This window comes from Oryza sativa, chromosome 11, assembly GCF_034140825.1.
Source record: "Oryza sativa Japonica Group chromosome 11, ASM3414082v1".
Taxonomy (NCBI): domain Eukaryota; kingdom Viridiplantae; phylum Streptophyta; class Magnoliopsida; order Poales; family Poaceae; genus Oryza; species Oryza sativa.
In genome coordinates this window covers 4,009,357-4,026,077 of record NC_089045.1, presented here as the reverse complement: position 1 = coordinate 4,026,077, position 16,721 = coordinate 4,009,357, and the positions used below count along the sequence as shown (strand labels likewise).

At 53.8% G+C, this 16,721-nt stretch overlaps 1 protein-coding gene across 1 annotated transcript; it reads right to left on the bottom strand.

Moving 5' to 3' along the window:
* Nucleotides 1-433: 433 nt before the first annotated feature.
* LOC136353970 (dirigent protein 21-like) lies at nucleotides 434-16,582 on the bottom strand. The gene is made up of 2 exons (XM_066305416.1): nucleotides 16,233-16,582; nucleotides 434-596 (listed from the first exon to the last, which is right to left on the bottom strand). The coding sequence occupies exons 1-2, from the start codon at nucleotides 16,580-16,582 to the stop codon at nucleotides 434-436; spliced, it is 513 nt and encodes a 170-aa protein (XP_066161513.1).
* Nucleotides 16,583-16,721: the final 139 nt, after the last annotated feature.

The window sequence follows — 16,721 nt, the reverse complement described above, 5'->3', positions numbered from 1 at the left end:
GCGTGAGGCTTCCCGGTATCGCTTTTGAGAGCAATTGAGTTGAGTTTTGAGTTAGGATTTCGCGTTTAGTCAAAATTTTTGTAAGGAGTGCTGTTGGTGCACTTTGTAAACATAGAGATAATCAATAAAGTCATCTACTTTAAGAGTTCTTCGATTTGTGTTTCACCGGGTTTCGGCGGTTTAACCGGTAAGTCACCGGCGGTCAGACCGGTGGCATTGCGGCGGTCAGACCGGCGGGAGCACGGCGGTCAGACCGGCGGCGGTGACAGGCGCAGCAAGCGATCTCGGTGGTCAGACCGGAGATTCAACTCGGTCAGACCGGCAGAACATCTTCGGTCAGACCGACTTCCGTCGATTTCGAGGGTAACTTTTATTTCTGCTAAAAGTTTTCGGTTTTAGGGTATACCAACCATTCACCCCCTCTCTTGTTGGCTTAGTTCTTGTGATTTGATCCTACATAGGTGTGTGCCTGCACATATCCTCGAGCAAAGCGAAAGGCGCCGGTGCCTTCGACGATCGGCATCTCACGGACATCGTCCACTATGTGGTTGCTGCCGAGCACGGTAATCACGCTGCCGTTGTACGGCCCGGTGGTGTTAGGCCCAGAAATTCCCGAATAGAATTCCAAGCAGAATGTGCATTAAAATCCCCGTCCAGGACCGGCCGGGGTACACAAACGACAATGTTGACATTCAGATCCACGTCTTACAAACATCTTAAAAGTCTTACATAAATGCAGCGGAAAAACGAAAGACAACAGGAGCTAAGCCTTGACTAGATCTGCAGCGGGAACACCACTCCACAGGCATCCTCGACGGCACGGACAAAGCCTACTCCTCGGAGAAACCTTCATCTGACACATACTCGTACTCTGGGGTTGGGGAAAATAGAGCAAGACTGAGTACTACCCACTGTACTCAGCAAGTCATACCGGAATAGAGGCATGATGCAGGGAATTATCAAAGAAGAGCTAAAGTGGTTCTTTGCATAAAGCGAGTATTTAAAAACAGAAGTTGAAAGATTTAAACAGTTGTAATAATTAATTAACATTAACTATCCACTGTCCAACGCTATCCCACGTTGCAACAGGCCCAACCATCCACCTAAACTATCCAAAATCAAAAGATTACACTAGGGTGAGACTAATCACGGTGAATCTGGTTGACCGCCCATAACCGTGGGCACGGCTATTCGAATAGTTTTACTCTGATCAGAGGTGTACAACTGTACCCACAAGACACAGCCCCACGACACGTTACAGTGCGCCGACATGTCACCACGACATACCGGAAAGAGGCCGTGACAGGACCCTTCGCATAACCCCCTCTAACCAAGCACACCACACCTCAGGTTTCACCCCCACTCCGCGCAAGGCAGTGGGCAGTCCCCTCTCGTGCCTAGGTGAATCCGGAAGCGACAGAGGCCGTCGCAGGGCCTGCCCCGCTCCATCACGCCCACCCTTGCCTAGATGCGTTGACTAGAGGAAAGCTACACTACAAGCCCAGCCGTTGCCCACGCTGGCTTGTGGTAAGTACGATAAGTTCTTCCAGGGCATCCCGCGAACCGGTCCTTAACTGCCATGGGTGCGACCAGCAAAACCATTCATCCACAGCCCACCATGTGATTTATTTTAATTAACCAACACCAAAGCGGTGGCACTAATCCAACAAGACCATTAGAACCAACAGTCTAAACATTAAAAGGATTCTCCCCATTGTGCACTAGTTGAACTAAGCATGGCTAAGCAATCCCTAGTCCAATCTCTAGTCATGTTATAACCCCAAGCTGACAAAGAAACATGGTACAACAATAGCATGGCTATGACAACAGGTAAACACCCCATAGAAACATTATAAAACAATGCAATATTTGAAAGAAAACAATAGAGCATTTGCAATATAGGATCAACATGTTCAAGTGACAAGCATGACTTGCCTTGCTCTGCTGCTGGAGGAACCTCGGCGACTATTTCGAAATACACCGGAGCGTCGGAGGAACCGGAATCTAGCGACATACAAAGCAAACATTGCAAACAGGCTATAAGACTACTGAAACAGGGAACAAAACCATTTTTAATGGATTCTACACATTTTTCTTGATTTACTGAGACTTGAATGGGCTTAAACGGAGCTCGGATGAATTAGTTATGAGTTTTAGAAGATTCACTGTGTTTATTACTATAAAAGAAAAACCTTAAATCATTTATTGTGCAATAAATCCCAGGGCTGACGTCAGCACGGAGGGGGGGGCGGCGCCGACATGCGGGGCCCACCGGTCAGCGGCTCGGGAGAGGGAGGAAGGGGCGCCGGCACGCGGGGCCCACCGGTCAGCGGCTCAGGGGGGGAGGAAGGGGCGGCGGCGACCCGGCTCGGCTTGGCTCAAGGCCGACCGACCGGCCGCGGCGACGGCGACGGCACGCGCACACGCGAACGCGTTACCGGCGACGGCAACCGGCGGACAGGCTTTGGGGTGCCCTAAGGAAGGAAGAGAGAGAGATTAGAGAGAGGGAGATGAACCACGGCGACCGGTATTCATGGCCGAAAGCGGCGATAGCGGTTGAACTCACCGGAGCGCGAGGGGATGCGAATTCCGGCGACGAAACTCGACGGGGAAGGGGCGGCCGGGGTAGAGCTTAGCCTCGCGAACCCGACGGCGGGGACGGCGCGGTGCGGCGGCAACCCTAGCGGCGGCTAGCGGCGGCTGGAGTAGCGGAAACGGCGGCGGCGGGTGGTTGCACGGCGCGGGAGCGATGGGGAGCTCGGGAGAGTTCGGCGAAATGGGGAAAAAGCGAGAGGGGGCGACGGGGAAGCCTAAATAGGGGAGGAGAGCCCCGGACGTGGCCGGTAGGGGCGGGATTTCGCCGGCCAACGTGGGGAGTGGGGGAGGAGAGAGAGGCGGGATTCGAAAATCGAATCCCGGCCATCTCGGGCGCGGGCGCGGGCGGGAGAGAGAGGGGAGTGGGCGCGGGAGATGCGGCGCACGCGCGGACGTGGCTGACGTGGCCCAGAGAAGGCGGAGGCGTGGGCGCGGCGGCGGTTGCGGGCGCGACGGCGCCGGCTGGAGGAAGGGGACGGGTCCGACAGGTGGGGCCCACCTGTCGGCGTCCCGGGGAGAGAGGGAGGGGCGGCTTGGCTGGGCCTCGGCCTGCGGCCGGCCCAGCAGGGAGGAGGGAGAGAAAAGGAGAGAATGGGCCAGTGGCCCATTCGAAAAAGGGAGGGAAAAAGAAAAAGAAAAAGGGGAAAAGGATTTCCTGGAATTAAAATATTGCTTGCTCAATTTTAATTGGTTAAAATTATTTCTAGGGCTCTGAAAATTCCACTAAAAATCCTGTTAGTGAAGTTCGACATGTAGAACTCAAGAAAAATTCCACATGCCAATTCCGATTATTATTTGCATTGATTTAAAAGGGTTTACTCTTGCTTTGCACTGGTATTTTCTTAGGGTCGCTTATAAATTAAATTTTTGGCTTGGGAGGAGAACTTCGGGGTGTGACAAACCTACCCCCCTTAAACGGAATCTCGGCCCCGAGATTCGGAGGAGCTGGCGAAGAGGTGCGGATGGGCGGCTTTCAACTCATCCTCCCTTTCCCAGGTTGCTTCCTCTTCTGAATGATGACTCCACTGAACTCGGCAAAACCTGGTGACCTTGTTTCTGGTTCCTCTTTCGCTGGTATCAAGTATACGAACCGGCTTCTCCACATAGGTTAGGTCCTCCTGGATATCAATGTGTTCCGAATCAGCTTGTTCTTCAGGTACCCTTAAGCACTTCTTTAATTGGGACACGTGGAACACGTCATGGATGCCGATCATATTGGATGGAAGTTCTAACTGATAAGCAACTTCTCCCCTTCGTTCCAAGATTTTGTAGGGTCCCACGAAGCGTGGTGCCAACTTGCCTTTCGTCTGAAAACGGTGTACTCCCCAGAGCGGAGTGACACGAAGATACACGTAATCTCCTGCCTCAAAAGTGAGCTCCCTTCGGCGGTTATCCGCGTAGCTCTTCTGTCGAGACTGGGCAATCCTCAACCTTTCCCTGATGATTCTGACTTTCTCTTCCGCTTCTGTTAATACCTCTGTCCCGAACAGTTGACGCTCGCCTGTCTGATCCCAGAAGAGAGGTGTGCGGCACTTCCGGCCGTATAAAGCTTCAAACGGTGCCATCTGTAGACTGGCCTGGTAGCTGTTGTTGTACGAGAATTCCGCATATGGCAAGTTTTTGTCCCAAGCTCCACCAAAATCAAGAGCGCAAGCTCTCAACATATCTTCCAGGATTTGATTGACTCGCTCGGTCTGACCATCAGTTTGCGGGTGATAGGCCGTGCTAAAATTTAAACGGGTCCCCAATTCTTCCTGCAGCTTCTGCCAGAATTTTGAGGTGAACTGACTCCCTCGATCAGATACAATCTTTTTGGGTACTCCATGTAGACATATGATTCTCGAGAGGTAAAGCTCCGCCAACCTTTTGCCCGTATACGTGGTATGTACTGGTATGAAGTGAGCAACCTTAGTGAGTCGATCCACGACTACCCAGATGGAATCATGACCCGATGATGTCCGGGGCAGTCCTGTTATAAAGTCCATTCCAATCTCCTCCCATTTCCATTCCGGGATTTGAAGAGGTTGGAGTAGACCTGCTGGTCTTTGGTGCTCTGCCTTCACTCGTTGGCAAACATCGCAGAGTGCGACGAATTCAGCTATTTCTCTCCTCATGCTGACCCACCAAAACTTTTCTTTGAGGTCTTGATACATTTTGGTGCTGCCTGGATGAATGGAGTACTGGGTCTGATGAGCCTCGGTGAGTATCAGATCCTTCAGTTCCTTGTCGTCAGGTACACACAATCTTTCTCCCAACCAGATTGTGCCGTGTTCATCTTCATGGAAATCCCGGGCTTTTCCGACTCTCATGTTCTTTTTCAGCTCTGCTATTTCAGAATCATTTACTTGAGCTGCTCTGACTTGATCCACGAGCGTAGGCCGTGCCTCCAGAGCAGCTACGAACCTGTGTTCAACAATTCCCACGTTGAGATGCTCAAACTCCTACCGCAATTCCTCACACATGCCCTCGATGCATAGGGCAGTGCAGTAACTTTTCCTGCTTAATGCGTCTGCCACCACATTGGCTTTACCCGGGTGGTAGTGAATGCTCATGTCATAGTCTTTGATTAGTTCCAACCATCTTCGTTGTCGGAGATTTAGGTCCGGTTGGGTGAAGATGTATTTCAGACTCTTATGGTCCGTATATACTTCGCAGCGGTTGCCAATCAGATAGTGCCTCCAGATCTTCAAAGCATGAACCACTGCTGCCAATTCCAGGTCATGAGTCGGATAATTCCCTTCGTGTGGACGCAACTGCCGCGAGGCATACGCAACCACTCTGCCCTCTTGCATTAGGACACACCCAAGTCCGTGGCGGGATGCATCGCAATAGACTTGGAAGTCTTTCATCTGGTCGGGCAGAATCAAAACTGGTGCGGATACTAACTTCTTTTTGAGCTCCTCAAAACTCTTATCGCACTCAGCTGTCCATTTAAACTTCTCATCTTTCTTAAGCAACCGAGTCATGGGTCGGGCGATCCTGGAGAAGTTTTCGATGAATCGGCGGTAATATCCCGCAAGTCCAAGAAAACTTCGAATCTGTGACACGGTCTTCGGTGGGGTCCATTTGGTAACTGACTCTACGTTCGATGGGTCAACTGCCACACCCTGAGCTGTAATGACATGTCCTAGAAATTTGACTTCCGTCAACCAGAAGTCACACTTGCTGAACTTGGCGTATAGCTGGTGCTCCTTCAACTTCTCGAGTACCAGACGGAGATGTTGCTCATGTTCTTCTTCGGTCTTTGAATAGATAAGAATGTCGTCGATGAATACCACAACAAACTTGTCCAGAAATTCCATGAACACTTTATTCATCAGATTCATGAAGAATGCGGGTGCGTTGGTAAGTCTGAAAGACATAACCGTGCACTCATATAGCCCGTACCGAGTGGTGAAGGCCGTCTTTGGAATATCCTCTTCCCGAATTCTCAACTGGTGGTAGCCTGATCGCAGGTCTATCTTAGAAAACACTTTAGCTCCTTTCAGTTGATCAAACAAATCATCGATTCGCGGCAAAGGATATTTGTTCTTGATTGTGACCTCGTTGAGTGCGCGGTAATCAACGCACATCCTCTTCGTCTTATCCTTTTTCTCCACAAAAATGACCGGAGCACCCCAAGGTGAAGTACTTGGTCGAATGTACCCTTTCTGCAGCTGCTCATCAACCTGCTTCTTGACCTCTGCTAGTTCGTTGGCCGCCATTCTGTATGGTCTCTTGTAAATTGGAGCGATTCCCGGTGCCAAGTCAATCCGGAATTCAATCTCTCTCTTGGGTGGCATGGTAGTAAGGTCTTCGGGGAACACTTCTGGATACTCGCAGACTATGGGTATATCTTCCAATTTCCTCAACTTCTTCTCCACGGTGTCCACTGGGATTTCCGCCTCAATCTGATTCAAAGAGACCCCTTGCTTTGGTGAGTCTGGTGATTTGTACACTACTGTTTCTCCCTTCTCGTTGGTCAAGGTGACTGTGCGATTCGCACAATCGATGACTCCCTTAAACTTGGTCAGCCAATCCATCCCAAGAATGACATCTAGGTCTTTGGATTCGAGAAGAATAAGGTTGGCTAGAAATGGTGATCTTTGAATTTCTATTGTTATAGAAGGGCTGAATTGAACCGAAGTGGAGCTATTCCCTGGGGTATGAACCCGCATCAGTGTGCTAAGTTCCTCTCTTATTAACCCATGCATCCCGACAAACTTCTTTGAAATGAACGAATGCGTTGCACCAGAATCAAAAAGTACTGTTGCAGGGATTGAGTTAACAGGAAACGTACCCAGTACAACCTCTGGTGCTGTTTGTGCCTCCTCCGCAGATACGTGGTTGACACGAGCTTGGATAAACCTTGGCCCGGCACGCCTAGGCTTCGGGCATTTGTCAGCGAAATGGCCAAGCTCGCCACAGTTGAAGCAGGACCCTGGTTTTGCTCCAGTCTCCTTGGCTTGCGCGGACGGGCCTGACTGTGCCGGTGTCATTGGTGGGCGTGGAGATACACCGCGGTTGGGCTGACCTCCATGGTGGTTCTGACTGCCACTGGCGCCCTGGGAAAATTGCTAGGGTTGAACGGGCGGTACTGGCGGACGATCATGGTGGTAGGTCCACCCTGCTGTCCAGGAGTGAAGTGCGGCCTCTGGTGACTTCCCTGATGTGCCCTGAACTGAGCGGCCTTCCTCTTCCTGTCCATCTTGTTGCGTTGATCCTCCTGACGGATTGCCTTGTCAACCAGCCTCTCAAAGTCGACGTAGTCCCCAGATATTAGTTGGTTGGTCAGCTCGTCATCCAGACCTGCCATGAACTTTTCCTGCTTCTCGGCGTCGGTGCGGACATCCTCTGGTGCATATCGCGTGAGGCGATTGAACTCATGGAGATACTCCGTCACAGTCCTGTTGCCCTGATGGAGTGCCCGAAATTCCCTCTTCTTTTGTGCCACGACCCCGTCTGGCACCTGCGCCTTCCTGAAGCTACGGCAGAACTCTGCCCAAGTGACTTCAGTACCTGGTGGGCGGGTGGCCATGTGATTGTCCCACCAAGCTGACGCAGGACCTTGAAGCTGGTGTGTGGCGAAAGCAACCTTCTCCTGATCATTGCACTGCAGGAGATTCAGCTTTTTCTCTATGGCATGGAGCCAGTCATTCGCCTCCATAGGGTTGGTGGTGTTGGAGAAGGTGGGTGGCCTGACACGTAGAAACTCTGGCAACTTGGACTGAGGGGGAGGGGGACCAAACTGCTGATGCTGCTGTTCGGCGTGCTGCAGCATCCGCTGGTGCATCTGCTGGTGCTGCTGCTGCATCTGCTGCATCATGGATGCCATCATCTGAGTCTGATGTGCCATCACTTGGGGTAGCGTCGGATTCTCGGGAAGTGGTGGCGGACCATTGCCGGAATCGCTGTGGGGATGCACCCCATTAGTGCGCTCTTCGCCGTTGCTGCCCTCGCCTGTTGCGCGGCTACCATTCTTGGTGTAAACCATCTGGAGGGAAAATCAGACGGGGGAAAAGAAGGAAAACAGATGCTCAGGAACTAAGCTTTATTATATAGGAATTTAAACTGCAATTGTTCGGATCTGAATTAAAACACTTAAAAAGCAAGCAAAAATCCTTATTAAGACAGCCATATCATAGGCGCATGATATCGACCGTCGACTGACCCCAAGCAAGCAACCTAAACACACAAACTAACAAGCAGAAACTAGACAGTCGATAAACTAATGGAAAGCGAGCCTAATGCTCGGAACGGCTCCTGCGGTCGGTGGAGTCGAAGGCGTCCTCCTGCTCGTCACCAGGTCCCTCTGAGCGACTCCTGGAGCCTGGCAGATAAGTCTCGCCGCCGCCCGGCTCTGAGCCACTGGAGCTACTGCTGCTGAGATCGCGGCTGCCACTGGGAGTAGCAGACAACCAACCTCCGTTGCCACTGGCTGGACCCCTGGCGGCTGATGCTGGAGCGAAGGAGAGAGCGGACGCGGGAGCTGACACGTGAACGGGAGCTGGAGCTGGTACTGGAGCTGCAGGAACTACCGGAGCTGCGGGCGGAACTGGAGGTGCTGCGGGAGCTGCTGATGGAGGTGGGTTCCTGGGCGCAAGCTGGATGCGCACGGGTGCAGTCGTCGTCTTGCGGGGCGTAGTGCGGATCCGGACTCCTCCTGGCGCGGGAAGACCCTTTAACTGAGCATTCTCCTTCTTCAGGCGCGCTATCTCGTCCTTCAGAGCGACGATCCTCATGAGCTTCCCATCATTCAAGGCCTTGGACGCCTTGTGCAGGTCCGAGTGCATCCTATCCAATCCCCTCATCATAGCACACATGTGACCAAAGGTGGTGTCGTTCTCGCCGGCTGTCGAACGGAAAGTACTGACATCATCACCGCTGGCTCGACAAGGGTGAAATCGGTACGCCGTGTCGTGGAAGATAAAGTTGTGGCGCTCCCGTAGTCTGGCCATCATCAGGTATGCTGCCTCCTGACAGGCGTGATCTGCTGTGCCTCCGGATGCCTCAACCACCATATTAGCTAGGCAGGTACCCACGTAGCCGTGGACCTCCAGGCGAACACGGTGAGGAAGCTTGCCACTGAGTGGTGGAACAGTCGTGTACTCTGGCGCGTTGGGGTAGCCCACCACCAGCGTCATACGTGCCAACTCTGCCACAAAGTCAATCATGCCTTCTCCGCGGTGGTTGGGTGGGTGGCCGGCCATCTAGAGAAGACAAAGGAGTAGGATCAATGCATGCTCAAATCCAAATTTAAATAAAGCAATAAAAGACTCAAATAAGAGAATCGAATAAGAGCGAAATTTTATGCATAGATCATTTTGCATGAGAGCGAATAAATAAGACAGACTCACATAACGATAAAATAATGGGGAAATTAGATACATACTAATAATAACACTAAGAGCATAAATACCTTGCAACCCATTGTCACGCCCCGAACTAGTACCGACCGGAACTAGCCCGTGACGCTCCAAATTAACCTGTTAATCGATACCAGTCCCAGGAAACAGTGCTGGTATCACAGGAAGACAGATTATCACAGCAATAGAGGTCTCTTTATTATAGAGTAGAGGTACAGTCATGTTGGGCTGCGGACAGGCCCCGAGCTCACAACTGCATTACAAAAGGAAAGCGGAAGCCAGGACTAGGACCAAACAACACAGGCGCGACTTGGGAACTAGGCCGAAACCCTAAAACTCATCGTAGCCGGCTTGCTCCTAGAAGAACTCCTCATCAGCAGGATCCGCTTCATCTTCTTCAGCAACTGGGGGGGGGGATTATTTATATAGAGCAAGGGTGAGTACGGGAGTACTCAGCAAGCCAGGGGAAATAAGTGTTTAATGCAGGCTTCAAGGAGAGGCTGTTGTTTTTGCAATTGATTTTATTTGAACTCTTTTCTAAAAACAACTAAGTGAGTGCTTCTCAAACGACACGGATGAGACAGTGCGTCTCGTCCGGTCAGAGTATGTGTAATGTATCAGTCTTTAGAATTGAAACAAGGTTGGCACCCGGCCAACAGCTTTTCAAACGGCCACCCGGGCCAACAACTTTCAAACGGCCACCCAGGCCTAGCTGATTCTATCAGCTACAGATTTTTCAAACATCGAACCCCTTTCCACAACAGCAATTTCACAAGCAGTAGTTAAACAAAACTACGCTAGGAATCACCTCACATCCGCCCATGACCGTGGGCACGGCTGTTCGAACAGTTTGTTAACCTCTGCAGAGGGGGTACACTTTACCCACATGACATTACTAACCCGGATCACCCAGCCCGTGGGGATCAGCCACGTCGGGAGACCTCCAAGCTTTCATGACAAGGCATTTCCAAAGCCGTCATAGGTTTACCATATGCCGACGAGAGGGGTCCCAGACCAACAACAGGTTAGGTCCCAGACCATACTGTGCCAGGAAGCCCAGGGGTCCTCCCCGACACCACCCCGGCGAATCCACATGTCTCTCGGCATCAAGGCTCCCCTGATAAGCTAGTTACTCAGCCAGGGGTGTCCCATTCCACCCATGTGGTCGTACTTGTCTTATGTTTGGATGAAATTCCAAGGAAACGGTCCTTAAGTGCAAGAGCGGAAAACCGTACACCCGGTACGTTCCCCGGTCCGCGGTTTTGGAAATTCATTTAGTTCGCAAGCACCGACCCAGGTGTCAGGTTTTCCAAGTCTTTTGTAAAACCCAAGTTTTACCCAAGTTGTTACTCAAAATTTTAAGTTTGAAGGCGTCCGTCGATACTCGTGCAGGGTGCACGAATATCGAGACGCAACTAGATGGTTACAAGGGGGACATGGTATCACAATTAACAAAGGAAGGATCAAATGCAACAAATTGGGTAGGTCCGCCAATCTGCCTTGCAGATGGGACAAGCAGCTTAAGTGCAGTCCTATCAATGCATAATATTTTTCAAGCAACATAATTAAATTTCAAATATAGGCTCAAGATGTTCAAAGGTGGCTTGCCTTGCTCGAGATCTGGAGCTTGATCCTCGAAATCAGCGCACTGCGGGTCTTCGGGCTCCGAAACTACACGCGAAACGGGACAACTCAACAAACGGCGAAAATAAAGCCCTATTAAAGACCTCTAAGCGTGCCATTAGATAGATCTCGAGATTTGAGGAATTTTGGAAGTTGAACGGAGTCAAACGGATTTACGGTTGGGAAGATATTGAGTTTCTAAGATTATTGGATTTTTGGTCTAAAGGAAAAGGATTTAATTAAATCCTTTTTGAAAAAGAAAAGAAAAGAAAAGGAAAGAGGGAGGGAAAATAGACTTCCCTCGGGCGGCTAGGGCGCGGCCTGAGAGAAAGGGTGGCTCGGCCGAGCTTAACGAGCCGGCCGGCCCAAGAAGGCGGCCCAGAGCGGCCCAAGACGCGCGCGCGCGGGAGGGAGGAGAGAGAGAGCCTGTGGACCGGGCTCACCACGCGCGGTCCCGGGTGGGACCCGCTTGTCAGCGGCTCGGCTCACCGTGCGGAGGGAGCACGCGGCACGGCACTAGGGTGGGGGAGGGACGCGGTGCACGCGCGCGGTTCGCGGTGGACGCGGATGCGGCGGGCCCACGCGCAGCCTCACGGCTCGCGGTGGAATGCGCACACGGGGAGGGACTGACTGGGGTCGGCTCGACCTGGTCTTGGCTGAGCTGGCGCCGATGTGGCGCCTACGTGGCTGCCACGCGGGCCGGCGGGAGGTAGACGACGACGCCGGCCGGAACGGACGGCGGACGACAGCGGCGAGCGGCGGAGCGAACCACGGCGATACAGGCAAAAGCGAGCACACTGGGTAGTTGCACGAGACGAGGGGAGACGAGCCAACGGCTCGGATTCGCCGGAGGGAGTCCGTCGGCGGCGGATTGCGGCGGCGGATTACGGCGGCGGCAACCGGCGGAGAGAAAAGGGGAAAACGGCGACGAGGTCACGAGGGGCCAATTCCCGGCGGAGAGAGCATCTACGCGGCTACGGGAATCCGTTGCTAGCGTCGGATTGGGCGGAGCTACGCCGAGCGAGGCCGGCGACGAGCGGGTGCTACGGAGCTCGGGCGGCGACGGCGGCGAGCACACGGCGAGCGACGGCAATGGTCGGGGCGGCGCCGGCTAGCTACGGGGAGGCTACTCGCGCTACCACCGAAAACTAAGGGGGGGAGGTGGAGCGAGGAGGAAGAACGGAGGGAGGCACTACCGTGCGGGCGGGGCGCAGTGACGAGAGGCCGACGGCGCGGGAGTAATCTCTCCGGCCTCGGGCCGAGGAAGAGGAAGAAGAGGGTGCGCCCGGAGTCCTCTTCCGCGTCCTTGCTCGTGCCGGCTCCTCCGACATGCGCAACGACGAACGGCGACGGCGAACAGAGCACGGGGGCGGCGACAATGGCGTGGAGGCGAATGGGAGAGGAAGGGAAGGGGGAGGCTTGGGTTTATGGGATGGCAATGTCGGTTTGAGAACCGACTTAGGGTGGTCAAGACGCGAGCTAGCGCTCCGGCTAGCGGCCAAAACGGCGACAGAGGTGACGCCGGCGAGAGGGAAAAAGGGGAAAAGAGGGAGAGAAAAGGGGAGCTCGCCCCTTGCCTCTCTGGGAAAAGGAGGAGGGGAGCGGGGGCGTCGCGGCAGTGGGAGGAGGGGCTCTGCCTCCGTCCCTTGGCGGCTTGCGCGCGGAGAGGCGGGGCCGAGGCGATGACGACGGGGATGACGGCGGGGCGGTTTGGAGCGGAGCGGCGACACGGGCGACAGGCGCGGGCAGGCGCTGACGACGGCGGCGACCAGGCGGTCGGCCACCACGGCACGCGCGCGCGGAATGCAACGGGAGGCGCGGCGGTTTGAGTGGCGCGGCTCGAGCACGCGCGCTGGCTGCGGGGCCGAGCGGCTGCAGGCGTGGCAGGGCAGCGGGGCCGGGCGGCGCAGACGGCGCAGGCGCGACGCGGGCAACGACCACGCGGGCGCGCGCGCGCGAACGACGCGCGGGGGCCGACTTCGCGGGTGAGGGGCTTTGCCAGGGATGGAGGCGGGGAAGGGGCGCTCGGCGCGGCGGCTCACGCGCACGCGCGCGCGGCGCGCGGGCGGAGCGGAGGGGGAGGGGAAGAGGGAGAGAGAGGGAGAGAGCGCCGGGAGGGAGGGGGAGATGGGCCGAGAGAAATTCGGCCCATCGACCCCGGGGGAGGTAAAATAGACTTTTGCGGAGGGATTTGATTTGGAAGGATTTGGATTCGGAATTGAACTCGACGATAGATCGGGGATTTGAGATCTTGAGATGGCACGGACACTAGACAACAAGCAAAGAAACAAATTTCGCAATTAGGGTTTTTAAGAGATAATTTTCCCGCTAGGTGCCACGACGGAACGGGCGCTACACCCATGTTCCTGAGCTAGGACCTAATGCATTTCACCCATCAAATCCCAACTGACTGACGAATAAATCTCAATAGTTTTACTAAAACCCTAGACTGACTCGTTTTGACAAATCTCACTTAAACGAGCGACCAAGATTTTTCCCCTTGAACCACAAGAACAGATCCCAATTTTCCCGTAACAAATCCAATTGCAAAGAACATATGCAATGAAAAGGATTCAGAGGGCTCTTAGGTTTTTCCATTTGGCTTGTCCTACGGTCAAGGTCGGCTCTGATACCAACTTGTCAGGCCCAGAAATTCCCGAATAGAATTCCAAGCAGAATGTGCATTAAAATCCCCGTCCAGGACCGGCCGGGTACACAAACGACAATGTTGACATTCAGATCCACGTCACAGGGCCCGCCCCGCTCCTAAACTATCCAAAATCAAAAGATTACACTAGGGTGAGACTAATCACGGTGAATCTGGTTGACCGCCCATAACCGCGGGCACGGCTATTCGAATAGTTTTACTCTGATCAGAGGTGTACAACTGTACCCACAAGACACAGCCCCACGACACGTTACCGTGCACCGACATGTCACCACGACATACCGGAAAGAGGCCGTGACAGGACCCTTCGCATAACCCCCTCTAACCAAGCATACCACACCTCAGGTTTCACCCCCACTCCTCGCAAGGCAGCGGGCAGTCCCCTCTCGTGCCTAGGTGAATCCGGAAGCGACAGAGGCCGTCACAGGGCCCGCCCCGCTCCATCACGCCCACCCTTGCCTGGATGAGTTGACTAGAGGAAAGCTACACTACAAGCCCAGCCGTTGCCCACGCTGGCTTGTGGTAAGTATGATAAGTTCTTCCAGGGCATCCTGCGAACCGGTCCTTAACTGCCATGGGTGCGACCAGCAAAACCATGCACCCACAGCCCACCATGTGATTTATTTTAATTAACCAACACCAAAGCGGTGGCACTAATCCAACAAGACCATTAGAACCAACAGTCTAAACATTAAAAGGATTCTCCCCATTGTGCACTAGTTGAACTAAGCATGGCTAAGCAATCCCTAGTCCAATCTCTAGTCATGTTATAACCCCAAGCTGACAAAGAAACATGGTACAACAATAGCATGGCTATGACAACAGGTAAACACCCCATAGAAACATTATAAAACAATGCAATATTTGAAAGAAAACAATAGAGCATTTGCAATATAGGATCAACATGTTCAAGTGACAAGCATGACTTGCCTTGCTCTGCTGCTGGAGGAACCTCGGCGACTATGTCGAAATACACCAGAGCGTCGGAGGAACCGGAATCTAGCGACATACAAAGCAAACATTGCAAACAGGCTATAAGACTACTGAAACAGGGAACAAAACCATTTTTAATGGATTCTACACATTTTTCATGATTTACTGAGACTTGAATGGGCTTAAACGGAACTCGGATGAATTAGTTATGAGTTTTAGAAGATTCACTGTGTTTATTACTATAAAAGAAAAACCTTAAATCATTTATTGTGCAATAAATCCCAGGGCTGTCGTCGGCACGGAGGGGGGGGGGGGGCGGCGCCGACATGCGGGGCCCACCGGTCAGCGGCTCGGGAGAGGGAGGAAGGGGCGCCGGCACACGGGGCCCACCGGTCAGCGGCTCAGGGGGGGAGGAAGGGGCGGCGGCGACCCGGCTCGGCTTGGCTCAAGGCCGACCGACCGGCCGCGGCGACGGCGATGGCACGCGCACACGCGAACGCGTTACCGGCGACGGCAACCGGCGGACAGGCTTCGGGGTGCCCTAAGGAAGGAAGAGAGAGAGATTAGAGAGAGGGAGATGAACCACGGCGACCGGTATTCATGGCCGAAAGCGGCGGTAGCGGTTGAACTCACCGGAGCGCGAGGGGATGCGAATTCCGGCGACGAAACTCGACGGGGAAGGGGCGGCCGGGGTGGAGCTTAGCCTCGCGAACCCGACGGCGGCGACGGCGCGGTGCGGCGGCGACCCTAGCGGCGGCTAGCGGCGGCCGGAGTAGTGGAAACGGCGGCGGTGGGTGGTTGCACGGCGCGGGAGCGATGGGGAGCTCGGGAGAGTTCGGCGAAATGGGGAAAAAGCGAGAGGGGGCGACGGGGAAGCCTAAATAGGGGAGGGGAGCCCCGGACGTGGCCGGTAGGGGAGGGATTTCGCCGGCCAACGTGGGGAGTGGGGGAGAAGAGAGAGGCGGGATTCGAAAATCGAATCCCGGCCATCTCGGGCGCGGGCGCGGGCGGGAGAGAGAGGGGAGTGGGCGCGGGAGATGCAGCGCACGCGCGGACGTGGCTGACGTGGCCCGGAGAAGGCGGAGGCGTGGGCGCGGCGGCGGTTGCGGGCGCGGCAGCGCCGGCTGGAGGAAGGTGACGGGTCCGACAGGTGGGGCCCACCTATCGGCGTCCCGGGGAGAGAGGGAGGGGCGGCTTGGCTGGGCCTCGGCCTGCGGCCGGCCCAGCAGGGAGGAGGGAGAGAAAAGGAGAGAATGGGCCAGCGGCCCATTCGAAAAAGGGAGGGAAAAATAAAAAGAAAAAGGAGAAAAGGATTTCCTGGAATTAAAATATTGCTTGCTCAATTTTAATTGGTTAAAATTATTTCTAGGGCTCTGAAAATTCCACTAAAAATCCTGTTAGTGAATTTCGACATGTAGAACTCAAGAAAAATTCCACATGCCAATTCCGATTATTATTTGCATTGATTTAAAAGGGTTTACTCTTACTTTGCACTGGTATTTTCTTAGGGTCGCTTATAAATTAAATTTTTGGCTTGGGAGGAGAACTTCGGGGTGTGACAGGTGGTGAGCATGATGTTCGTTGCCATCAGGAGCCCGATCCAGGTTTGGTCTGACGAGACGTACATGCCCTGGGCTCGGCCCACGGGCTTGGATCTCGAATTGGGCCCCACAGTTAGTAGGTCGTCGAGGACCACAACCATCCCGAACAAGGTATTTGACGTGTTGTCCGGCGGGTTCACCATCGTGACCGCCGATGGGGAAGGGCAGCTGACCTTCTCGTAGAAGTAGAAGTGTAGGTGTGTCGGCTCGGAGCCATGGCCTGAGGGGCTAGGCCCAGGCCCACCATGTGTGTGGCCCTTACAACTGGCTCCCAGCACAAGGAAGATCATAAGCATTAGTGCTAATCTCTTTGCCATTTTTGATCTTAGAGTGGTTGTGCTGAGTGATATAACTCGACCATGAGCTATTTATAGAGGCATGGGGAGCTCTAAGAGCTAGAGGGTTGGACGATGATAGATGGAAGTTTTCTAGTTGACTTGTAACTATTGTAGATCG

Bases quoted from the DNA above. Each gene is read 5' to 3' on its own strand.
- LOC136353970 (XM_066305416.1), bottom strand. From the start codon at position 16,582: ATGGCAAAGAGATTAGCACTAATGCTTATGATCTTCCTTGTGCTGGGA. The intron at 597-16,232 runs CACCACCTGTCA...TTCTGGGCCTAA, and splicing joins ATGGCAACGAACATCATGCT to CACCACCGGGCCGTACAACG.